The 12392-nt window shown below is 45.6% G+C and overlaps 1 protein-coding gene across 1 annotated transcript in view; it reads left to right on the forward strand.

Moving 5' to 3' along the window:
• ccdc9 (coiled-coil domain containing 9) overlaps window positions 1-12386 on the forward strand; it is a 29465-nt gene extending 17079 nt beyond the window's left edge. The window contains exons 10-16 of the mRNA XM_008296665.1: window positions 2965-3085; window positions 3620-3770; window positions 4910-5420; window positions 5744-5856; window positions 5947-5992; window positions 7238-7393; window positions 11863-12386. Coding sequence (XP_008294887.1) covers window positions 2965-3085; window positions 3620-3770; window positions 4910-5420; window positions 5744-5856; window positions 5947-5992; window positions 7238-7393; window positions 11863-11867 — 1103 coding nt within the window. The 3' untranslated portion in view covers window positions 11868-12386. The remainder of the gene's footprint in view (window positions 1-2964; window positions 3086-3619; window positions 3771-4909; window positions 5421-5743; window positions 5857-5946; window positions 5993-7237; window positions 7394-11862) is intronic.
• Window positions 12387-12392: the final 6 nt, after the last annotated feature.

Genomic DNA, 12392 nt, shown 5'->3' on the forward strand with positions numbered 1-12392 from the left:
ACTTTTATGGAAAGAAAATAAAAGTAATTCAGACATGAAGCCGACACGCTCAGTTACCGTCAGATTAACGGATCCACGTCCGAAAGGGGCTTCAGGGATTTTATTTTAGCTGCGCTTGTTTCACGTTTTCATCCACAGCTGCTGTATTTTACCTAAGAGGTGAAAGAAAAAATGAAAAAAGAGCAGATTTCTTAGTTTTTCCTGGTCTGCATTTAATTGGAAAACGGATTAAACTTTAATGCGTTTTTATTGTTTTCATCAACTTGCTGATTTAGACAGTTTAAGGTTTTGAAAGTATATATTTAGTCTTAATTTATGCAACAATTTCACGATTTATTTAGAATTATTTTGCCTAATTATGTTCACATTTTCCTAAACGCAGACGCTCTGGATGTCACACAAACCTCGCTGTAAATTTTAGCTGCTTGCGACACAGACACATCCGTGAGCGAGTCAGTGAAGGTCTTCGGGGTTTTGCCTTGGATTTGGGTGAGCGTCTGTAAGGACTGGCTAATCTTTTTCCCCCGCGGCTGCAGCACTTCAAAAGCTTCCCGCCGCGCACACAACAACCGCAGGATGTCGAACAGCGTCTGCAAATGGTTCTCAGCGTTTTGCGTTGCCTTCTCGCGAGAAGGTTCAACCAACAGCTGAGGATTATTTCTTAACTGCTGCTCGCTCCTGGCTTCCTCCCGTTTGCCCTTCCATGTATACGTGGAGTGTATATCACAGGTCATGCCCCACATTAAAGCCTGCACTTCGGCTGTATGTGTGTCCTCGCTGTGTGTTTTTTTTTTTTCCACCATTTCTAATTTCTGGAATGACTTGAGTGTCCTCTCCGTCGCCCCGGGCTGCTCTGTTCAATCTCGTCATCTTCATCCTTTCTGCTCGCTGATCCCTTCATTTCTTTTGTGCTTGTATCTTTCTCTTCTTGACCTTTTTTTTTATCACATCCTCTCCTCTTGTCTCCCCTTCAAGCTCCTATCCTCCTCCTCCTCCTCCTCCTCCTCATCTCCTCCTCCCCTGTTCGAGCTCTCAGTCTCTGACCTTCTCCTCACTTCTTCTTCCTCGCCGCCTCTCACATCGGCTCTTAACTTTAGCCGTTTCTTCACTCGTTTGTCTTTCTGCTTCCTTTATTCCTCCACGACTTTGAATCCTTTCATTCACCTTCTTTTCTCTGAGCGTCTCCTCTTTCTCCTCTCTTCCTCCATGACGAAATCGGCTTCCAACTGACCGGCCATGACGAAAATACAAACCCTAAATTACTCTTATTACTTCAAGAGGCTTGGTTACGATATGCAGCTAAAACTAATGCGGCCCTGCCATAAATCCTGCCGTCATGGAGCTCGTAATTTTTACTTTTTATGGCGGCGATGCTTTGGAGGCTGCAGCTTGTGGAGCTGCAGGACTTCCTACAAACAAGCCTCTCCGATGTTTAGCTTATTCCCGCAGATGTTAAATAACAGCAAAGCTTCTTTTTTGTGCTTTAAAATAAGTCCTCTCCCTGTCGTGGAATCTTTATTCCTCTTCCATGCATACAGTGGAGATCCGTCACAGCCTCCCGCTCGGAGCCATCAGTCAGAAAAACGCTGACCTCGTCCCAGAGTTCACTTGGACTCTGCAGCAGTTTGACACTGCAGGACTGCCGCTGTCACACAAGTCATGTCTCCGGCGTTGCATAAGAAATCGACTCTCGGGCTGCAGACAGAGGAGAGCAGGAGACTGGTTTAAATGTCTGGTGTAGTTATTAGAGCCCTTCTCTCGTTGTGAGAGTTTTGTTTTTTGACTTCTCATGAGATTAGTGAGATCGTGAGAGAATCCGTCCTGTGACGAAATACGAGGTGTGTCGGAAAAGTTCCAGGACTGGTGTCACTAAAGATATACTTCAAATACAAACTACAAACTTCCAAGTAATCCCCCTGGAGTCTAACACACTTCCCAGCCTTCTCTTCACGCCACCATGCACATCTGGAAGGATTCTTCTTCTCAGCTCCGTCATCACAGCCATCTTGATGTCGTCTTCTAAACGGGTCTCCTTGATGACCCCCTTGAGCTTAGGGAAGAGGAACCAATCCCACAGAGCCAGGTGGGCTGAGTAGGGAGGTTGCTCCAGCACGGAGATGTTCTCCTCAGACAGGAACTCAGGCCGTTGTGAGTCATGGTGAAGCAGCCACCACTGGTCCTGCCACAACTCCGCCTCCTCTCTGAACAAAGCAAACGCCTCAGGATCTCTTTGCTGGTTGATCATCTGAAGGGGAAAACTCCTCGTTTACAATTCTACAATTTCATTCAGCAGACTCTTTTATCCAAAGCAACGTACATCTGAGAGCAGATACAACACGAGCATGGATCTAGTCAGAAGAAAACAATCTGGATAAGAGCCACAGAACAAGTTCAAGTGTTTGAGGGCACTGATGCCAACAGCAGGCTGTGTGGAAGGTAATCGGGGGTTTTATTGGTTTGTTTGTTTTCAGTCTGTCAAGTGCAAAGGTGTTCAGTGAAGAGCTGGTCTTTAGTCTTTTCTCAAAGAATCAGCAGATTGAACAGAGTTTGGTAACTCGTTCCATCACCGTGGAACCACAGAGGAGAGTCCAGCTGTCGACCTCGAGCCCTGATGTGGTGGTCGCATTAAAAAATCGACTCTCAGGTTGTGGTTGGAAATATGTCTTTAGTGACACCAGTCCTGGAACTTTTCTGACTCACCTGCTGAAACAATAAGAGCTTGTGAGAAGGGGTTTAAAAGAGATCCAGATCCATTTCGTCTTCACACAATCTGTCTGTCCCTCATCTCGATCTTTGCTTCATGCCTTTGAAAACATCTCCTACACGTCACTCGTTGCAGGTATAAGATCAGTTTGTTTGTTTTAAGCCGCGTTGACGTCCATCAACTCGTTCCTCCTCTTTTCGACCGTCTCTGCATTCGGTTTGAGCATTACACCAGCATCTCACCATCAGTGTCTCCTGCAGATGACAGTAAACGGCCTCCGAAAGCGCCGACATTTGGAGACTTCCTGTCCCAGGGCCGGAGCCAGGGGCCCCGAGGGGACCGGAGCCGAGGGAAGGGCCGAGGACAGAAACAGAGCTACAGGTACATCTGTTAGTCCTGTTGGTATTGTAGGACTTTGAATGGGATGTTTAGACGTTTGTTTTGCTTCAAAACATGGCCGGAAAACCTCATAAAAGACGGCGCTGGTGTTAATGTTCCTGCTTACCGTATAATCTGTAAAATAACAAAAAATTACCCCAAAAAACGGCAGAATTTTAAATGTCATCTTTTAACTTGCTGTTTATTTTGACTAATCTTGAGAAGCTAAAACCTTGAGCACACGTTTAGCATTTTAATTAAACACGTAGCTTCAAACAAGTCGTTATTATACACGGTCTAATAACTCACGCCTGCTTATTATATTTTCCATTTGTTGGCCTGTTAATACGAATCCAACGTTCATTAATGGTTCCACACGTTGCTGCTAATATTGAGGATGTTATTTTGATTTGTGATATTTTACATCGGCGCGAGTCTGTCTGTGAAAACACTTTTTTTTTTTTTTTTTAGTCAGGTGTTGTTTGAGAGTTTTTCTAACACCGATGTGCTCCGAAACCTCTGACGAATCTTTGACAGCATGCACGACAACCGCTGGGAGGGCGAGAAGGAAGAGGAGGAGAAGGAGAAGGAGGACAAGACGAAGAGGGAGGAGAAGACGGAGAAGACGGAGAAGACCAAGAAGACGGAGAAGGAGGACGACAAACCCAAACCTGCCTCAGCGCAGAAGGTAAACGGGCTTCATGTGGATTAATAGTGACGTTAAATTAGCTGATTGTAGCAGGAAACTAAACTGTTTTACTGCCAACTGATGGAGATGACTTAAAAAAACACGGGCAATTCAGTCACTTAGAGCAAAATATATGCTCACTATAAACAGCTAAGATTTTTTCCCCACAGCTCCTCTTTGAGTTTGCAGACGCTTAAGCCAGCAGCTCGCTGGATCAGTGAAATATGGTGGAGAGCTTCTGCAGAACCAGATACTTCCCTCCAAACCGACTGCTCCAGAAATGTGTAAACAGTTGTTAGCTAACAGGTTTACCTCAAAAGGCCGACTCATGCTCTCTGCATCGATATCCAACGACTGTGCATTTGCCAGGAAAAGAATTGGTACGAGGAGATTCACACCTTCGTAATTCAGTCATTTCAAGCCGTTATGAAATGCTTTGTGATACCTCTGCTGGAAAAAGAACCTGTAAAAAACATCAACGCAGTCTCACTACAGAAAGTCACGAAGCATGTAAATGTTTGAATCGCTGTATAAAGAAAGGTTTGGTGTTGGTTAGGGGAGACGATATTTGTAAAGACTTTAATTCTCCACCTCCAAGCCGGCAGACAGAGTTGTGATCAAAGTAGTCGCTGCAGGACTTTGGAGGAACTTTGACCAGACAGAGTAGGAAGTTCTAAGATCTCCACAAGTCCTGCCTGCTGTGCTTGGACATATCCACCGACGTGTTGCTACAGTCCAAACTGTCGGTAGCTGCTGCGTTCTGTCCTGTTTGTAGTGTTCGAACAATGCAAACATCTGCACAGACCAGCATGGACCTAGTTTACAACCTCAGAAAGCATAAACTGGCTCTTCCAGCTTGAGTCCGCCGCCACCAAGCTGCCAAAATAAATGTCTTTGCAGGATTCAGATTGCCAACTCGTCGTTTCTGTAATTATTTACTTCAATATAACTGCCAGCATCACTTTCTACTGTTCTGTTCAAGTCTTACTTAAGCTGACAGATTTTATTTTCAGTCATGTATCAGACTTTCAGCTTATTGCTTTTCTACTTTTTAGGCACTTGTTTTGTTTTTTTCTGGGCGACATCTGGCTCAGGAACATCCTTCCTGATTCATGAAGTCTTGTCTTTCTTGTCCTCAGGCGGAGGAGAAGAACGGAGACGGAGAGGAGGACGAAGACGAATGGGAGGACGCCAGCGACGGAGAGGACGACGACGGAGCGCCGGAGGAAGGCAGCGACTCAGAGCACGACTCCAGAGGCGACGAGAAGAAAGACGCCGGCAAAGAGAAGCGAGCGAAGAGCAGGGACGGCTCGGCGACGTCCCCCAAACACCGCTCTCGACCCACGTCGGCGGGGAGCCCCAAGGAGCAGCGGACCCCCCGGCCCAAGGTCCACATCCCCCCGCCGGCGGCAGCTCAGGACTCGCCGGAGGGAGGGAAGCCGCTCAGCCCCTTCTCCCCGCTGGACGGCCACCAGCCGGTGTCCGACTGGGGCGAGGAGATGGAGATGCTGTCGCCCCGCAGCAGCATGGGAGGAGAGAGTCCGCTGAAGCCCCCCAGCGCCGAGTCCAGCCCCCCGCAGAAGAAGAACCAGGAGGAGGTGGACCAGGCTGGAAGTGGAGCTGCTGAGCCACAGAAGGAGGTGGACGCAGGTAGGACCCTGAGCAAACACTGATAGAGGATTGTTACGGGGATTCCTCAGTCGCGCATATTTTTCATTGATCCACATGTGAGCTTCAGCTCTGCTTCGATTCAGAGTCTGAATCTGGTCACTGAGCTGTTCCCAGTGTAACGGCAGATGTTTGTTGGCTGCAGTCCGTCTTTGTGCCGCCTGTCGTCTGGATTTGTCTGAACCTTTAGATGGGAAGTTGGTTAGAAAAGAAAAATGCTGTTTGAAACGTCGCTCTCCTTGATTCTCGTCTCACGTTTCCTTGTTTCTTCCTCACTTCCTCCATCCTTGCCTCCTTGTCCTCAGCCACAGACGTTTCCTCTCCTCCAGAAACCCCGCAGACTCAGATAGAACCAGAACCAGAACCAGAGTCAGTCCCTGCAGAATCCCCGGCTGCACCGCCGTCTGACCCCGCCCCTGCTGCTGTTTCTGACCCCGCCCCTGCTGCTGTTTCTGACTCCGCCCCTTCCATTGTTTCTGACTCCGCCCCTTCCGTCACCGTCACCGAGGCTGCCGAGGAGATGGACCAGGACTCACCTGATGCTCCGTCACCAGGTAAAGAGGAAACCAACAACATTTGTGTTTATACTTTAAGTACTTCCTGTTTCATGCAGCGTGCATACAAGTACTACTGTGTCATAACACTGCGCCTTATACTTTGACATACATGACATAAGAGGATTGTGGGTCAGAACAACCACAGAAACATGCAGGCTTGCAAACTGCAAAATCCAGCTGGATAGAGTGGGTCATCGGGGTATTATTGGTGTGCTACGATCATTAAAAGGACTTTACATGTTAAAAAAAATTTTAAAAAGCAGTATAGACAAGTTGAATACAGCATAAAATGAACAGGCTGAAATAGGACTAGAATAGAAAAGTAATACTGCATACATGAATTTAGAATACTGCACCTGAAAAAAGCAGGTTTGCACAATTACTGAAGCTGATATTACACATACGAGGTGTGTCAGAAAAGTTCCAGGACTGGTGTCACTAAAGATGTATCTCAAACCCAACCCAAGTCCTTCAGAGTAATCCTCCTGGAGTCTAACCCACTTCCCCAGCCTTCTCTTCACACCACCATCCACTCCTGGAAGGATTCTTCTTCTCAGCTCCGTCGTCACAGCCATCTTGATGTCGTCTTCTGAACGGGTCCCCTTGATGACCCCCTTGAGCTTGGGGAAGAGGAAACAATCCCACGGAGCCAGGTGGGGTGAGCAGGGAGGTTGCTCCAGCATGGAGATGTTCTTCTCAGCCAGGAGCTGTGCTCAGGGCGTTGAGAGTCATGGTGAAGCAGCCTCCACTGGTCCTGTCACAACTCTGCCTCTTCTCTGAATGAAGCAAACGTCTCAGGATCTCTTTGTAGACGTGCTGGTTGATCATCTGAAGGGGAAAACTCTAGTTTGGGTTTGAAATATGTCTTTTGTGACACCAGATCCATTTTTTCTTCACACACTCTGTCCCTCATCTAGATCTTTGCTTCATGCCTTTGAAAACATCTCCTACACGTCACTCGTTGCAGGTATAAGATCAGTTTTTAAAGCCGCGTTGACGTCCATCACCTCGTTCCTCCTCTTTTCAGTTTGAGTGTTACACCAACATCTCACTGAATCTATCTTTTGTGACACCGGTCCTGAAACTTTTCTGACTCACCTCGTATTCGACCGACTCAGCGCCTCAGTGGAAGCTGGATGAGCTTCAACGTTTGTACTCGGTTTAAATCAGTTAAAAGGCGACACAGAGCACAGAAAGTTCACACAGAAAGTCTTTTTTTTTTTTTCTTCTTCTCTCTGACAGCAGATGAACCCGACAGCCCTCCTTCTCCTCCTCCTCCTGCCGTCCTGGAGGCCGAACAGAGCAGCTCTGAACCAGCAGCAGAGACCGACAACGACGACTCGGCGCCTCCCGGGACCGACGCTGCTCCGACGGCAGAACCGGAGCAGACGTCCTCAGGTGCGGTCCTTATCGCTGACTTTGAGACGGTGTCGTACTGTAAGAAAGCGCTCGTCTAACTGCACCCCCTCCTCACGCTTCCTCTTTATTTCGGTGAATGGTTTTCCTGTCGTGGCTCTCTCTCACTCTTGCTTTCTTTTTTTTTTTTGTGTGTGTTCCCTCTAAATAAATAATGACGGGAGCCGTTTGGTGGCTTTGACACACCCAAAGATATATTTATACCCTCGCTTGTGTGCACGACATCCTGCCTGGTTTTTGGATCTGACACCAGTCCGACCAGCCAATCAAAACCCTGCTTCCTGTTTGAAACTCCTCCCGCTCCTCCGTCTGTGATGGACTTAACTCCTCCTCCTGTGATTGTGTTTGTTGTATGGACTCCCCGTGTGCTGCATCCTGCTCCTCCTCCGCCGCCTCCTCCTCCTGTGTTCACCCCGTTTTCCCCTTTTTTTTGTTTTCATGTGCTGTGATGGAAATGCTGCATGGCACGGCTGTCCGCATCACCGAACCCGTCAGTCTCTCTCCTTCCTGGACTTAATCTGAGTTTTGTTAACTAATTAATGAGGATGTGAAGGAGTCAGATGTGAGCTGTATCATTCATGGCATCCAAGGAACCACACAAACAAACATTTCTGCTGCTACCTTTTTATATTTAGGAATCAAACACTTACCTGCTCTTGGGTTTTTGGGTCTGTAGTGACGTCCTTCGTCGATTTGTGGGCACAGAACGTCCCGACTAAACCTGGACTTTAGACGGTGCACAGATTGAGAAGGTGGCGCCTCAGCCAACATGGATGACTTCCACGATACCCGAGCAGAGCCAGAGGAGAGGTTTTTGTTGTCAGCTTCCCTTTCAGCGTCGCTTTAGGGACGCTCGGTTGGTCCATCATTAGACTGACATTTTCTAAAAACAAAACATGCAGCTGAATCCTAGTTTCCTCTGTTGTTTCCCCCGATGCTACTATTCAGATTCAGACTAAAATATCTTTACAATCATTTGGATCGTCATGAAATTTGGCCCCCCAGCTGATACATCGCTGTTAAACTCGTTCTTCTGATGCAAAACCTAATTTTATCAATTTTATTTGACGCCGGCAGATTAAACCTCAGTTGTATGTTTTGTCCTAATTAGCAAATATTAGCATGCTAGTGCCGTTAAATCGCAAACGTTCTCTTTCTCCCTTCAGTACTATGTGTAATCTTCCAAAGTACGTAGCCTTGCATGCAGGATGCATACAGTTAGGACGTATGTTTGGCATTCTGCATTTGGTATATGGGATCGAGAAACTGTTTGCACATCTGTTTCATCAGATAGTTGCACAGAAGAGCGAGGCGTATTGAAGAAAAATTAGTAAATCTTATTTTTCTAATAAGAATTACGATTTGCAAATCATAAAAAAGCTGCAATTTCTGATTCACGACATGCAGCAAATGGGCTAAACTGGCGATATTTCACGTGATAAAGCTCCATCACTAGTTTTAAATCTAATACACTGAATATTCAACTGAAGTTTGACTTTAAACAATTAAATCTGTCAGAAAAATCACAAATCTTACTGTCTAACTTGCAAAAATGAATCTTCATTTCCTACATCAGGGCATGAATCCTAGTGATTAGATTCTCTCATTTTTATGATTCTAACTTGTTCGTTGTTGAAAATCGTCAGAGTGAAATTATCTTTTAGGATTCACGTCTTCCTGGAGCACATGAATGTGTTTTTGCAGGTTAGACAGATGCGTGCTGTGTTCTATGGTCTGGTAGAGAGGAGGCTGGAGTGCAGCCTTGATATCGATGCTGTACGCAGTAAATTAAACGCTAAATTGGACCATAATGAGTTCTGATGGTTCCTTCTTGCCATGAATGCAGCAAACCTTCAGCTTCCTGCTTCATAACCTGGTTTCTGTGCACGGCTCCACTGATCATCTGTTGTTGTTCGTTCCCTGTTTGCTGCTCTCAAACTTCGAATGTAAAGACGTCTGTCTCGCTGCTGGACGTCAGACCAGAGCTCTCCTGTAAATCACACCGCCGCTCACTTTGATCCGAAGCACTTCGCGGCACCGCCAACCGTCGGCGGGCTCGTTTCCAGCATGTCGATGTTTTTCTGTCCTCGCTGAGCCTCGTTGTCCCCGCCAGCCATTCGTCCTTCTGATTTCTGCACGCGGCGGTTTAAAAGTGAGCTAAGTGAATAAACCGCAGACCGGAGGCAGCCCTGTCATTAGGCCTCCTCTTGCAGCCACTTAGATTGCGACTGTGGGATTATCACTTTGGATAATGGCGAAGTTTAAACCGTAAATACTCAGCTGGGAGTTTTTAGCGAGGAAACCAAATTAGAAGTTAGAAAGTGCTGCTTAAATTCTCTAAAAGTAAAGTTTAAAAAAAAAAAAACGGAAAGGTGATTCTTTAAGTGCTGAAATTCTGAATTTTTATCTGAAAAACTACTTAGATGTTAATTTCCAGCATAATAAAGAACCAGTTGAGCCAAATTTGTGACCAAGCAGGTATAATTTGTGTCTCTGGTTAAAGCTTTTTGAGTTTATTTAGAGTTTTTTCTAACAGCAGCTGCAGCAAGAAGCTTAAATTCATCGAGCAAATGAATCATCTGTTAATTTTATCATCAATTCTGGAAGTTTTTAAGCAAAAAAAAAAGCAAATTTTCTTGCCGTTAGCTTGTCCAATGTGAGGATTTGATGATTTTCACGTCTTCGTAGGAAGTCTCGCTGCATTATTAATGAAAAACAAAGTGTTTGTTTGGACCTTTTATAACAGCTGCTGCAGCAAGAAGCTTAAATTAGTTGAACAAATGAATCCTTTAATCAGTTCTGTGATTTTTCTTGTCGATTATTATGACCGGAGCTTCTCCAGTGGGAGGATGTGATGCTTTTAAACCGACACCTGAAGGTTGTGATGAGACATTTTCACTATTTTCTAACATTTCTTAGACAAAACAGTCGATTAACAGTCAGAACAATGAGCAGATAAACCCAGTATTGTGTAATTTACCTAAAACAAAAGCTCCAGTTGAGTGTTTTTATGTTTTTAGACTTGTGGCTAAAACATTCTTAATTTTTATTACCGTAACATCAACCCGTTTTGAGTTGAAGGAGCGGTTTCTGCAGCCTTTCCTTTGTGTTTTTTTGGTGTAAAAGGTTGATTGCGGTTGCACTCGTAATGACTCAGAAGTCGGATGAGCTCACCGTGTGTGTGCGCTCGTGTAACAAGTGTGTGCGTCGGCGTTGTTGTGTGCGTCGGTGTCGGGGTGGAGATCAGGAAACCAGGGAAATTAGAGGCACAATTAAGGTTTTAAAAGGCTTTTGAGAGGAAATGAGCTACAGGCTGCCGGACAGATGATAGCGCAGATAGAAGGGAGGCCGTTTGAAGTCTGATTGAATTAAATCTTGTGATGTTTCTGAGGCGGGGAGTCGGCCTGGATGGAGGCGAGTTACGTAAAACGCTTCAAGTAGCAGCAAACAACTGTTAAACTAGAACTGGTGCAAATTCAGAAAATGAGGCGTTCTAGGAAAAGTTAGCCTCACTGAAGAATACAAACTGTTTTCAAACTAATCTGTCATTTAGAGGAAGCTCCATGCACAGATTTAATGACAAAACTAGTTAGCATGCAGCGATACGACAGTTTCATTGATTATTTTAGTGCAAACTCTGACATTTTGGGGAAATACGCTTATTTTCTTTCTTTGCTCGATAGATTTGTTCATGCTTCTGTGGTTTATATAAAGCTACTGCCACCAATCTGATAATTTAGCTTCACGTAAAGACTGAAAACAGCTAGCTTAGCACGATCCGAAGATAGGAAAATCCTGCCTCCAAGAATTATTAACGTATAGTAGCTCGCTGGTTTAATTTGTGCTAAAACCAGAGAAACAAAATGACAAATGAACAGTTTTTGCACAGCGTTTAATGTTGGTTCTAGCTAGGAAACAGCGAGTTTGTAGTTGTTTTGCTTTTACGCAGATGTTTTTTTTAGTTTTAGGTTTTAGTTTTGTCCGTTTTCTCAAAAGCATATGTAAATAAATTAACCGAACAATGCTCATCACAACCTCCAGAGCCTGATAAACGCTAAAACATTTGACATTTTTGCTGTTTCACTGTTGTGAAAACTGTCGAGACACAAACCTTCTACATCTCACCGCGGCCTGAACGTTTACTCCTCGTGACAGGGAGCTTAATGTGTTATTGAACCGCTAAATGCTGTTTCATTTTAGGAGGCGACTTACAGGTCCGGATGTGTCGGTGTACGTGTGGTGTTTTTGCAGCTGCGCGATTGAGTATCGATTATCAGCCACCGTCAATGTGATAATTCCTCCCGTCCGGCTGCAGACGGGCCGAACGTGCAGAGAGACGGCGGCGTTCGCTGCCAAGTGCTTCGGGGAAAAGCTTTGACAGTGAGACCAAACGCACACGTTTTTGCAGAGTGTGTGATTGTCCTGCGCCGCCGCTGTGTTTGTACCAACAGGCTGAAGCTGCAGACTCGCTTCTGAGGAGGACGAAGGAGGACGAAGAGCTTCACTCATCACTGGATCACATATCTGAATCAAAAGAAAGAGAAAATGACTTGAACCTGAGAAGCAGGAGGAGGAGGAGGAGGAGGAACTGTGCATCGCCTCCATGGACCAACCTCTTTTTAGCGCGCTGAGCTGTTTGTTTGTTTTCTGTTTGTTTTTTTTTAAAGTCTGACAGTGTTTCACTTCACTGTGTTTAGTCACAAAAAGTCAGAAGTCAGTCAAAGGTTTTCTGCACCGACAGAATGGACTGATTTGTTTTTGTTCATGTGTTGAGGGGCGGGGGGGCAAAAAAAAATCACTTTTTCGCGCCCTCAGACCCTCACAGAAGTCAGGAATAAGTCATTTAATCCCTCAGAGATATTGAATCAGACTCCGCCTGGCAGCTCCGACCAGCCGACCCGTCTGTGAGTTGAGAGAGAACGGTGAAATGTTCTGGCAGCTTCAGGAACGCACGTGGCTCATTTCTGTGCCGGTTTTAAAA

The sequence above is a fragment of the Stegastes partitus genome, unplaced genomic scaffold, assembly GCF_000690725.1.
Source record: "Stegastes partitus isolate 25-593 unplaced genomic scaffold, Stegastes_partitus-1.0.2 Scaffold1145, whole genome shotgun sequence".
NCBI classification, from domain to species: domain Eukaryota; kingdom Metazoa; phylum Chordata; class Actinopteri; family Pomacentridae; genus Stegastes; species Stegastes partitus.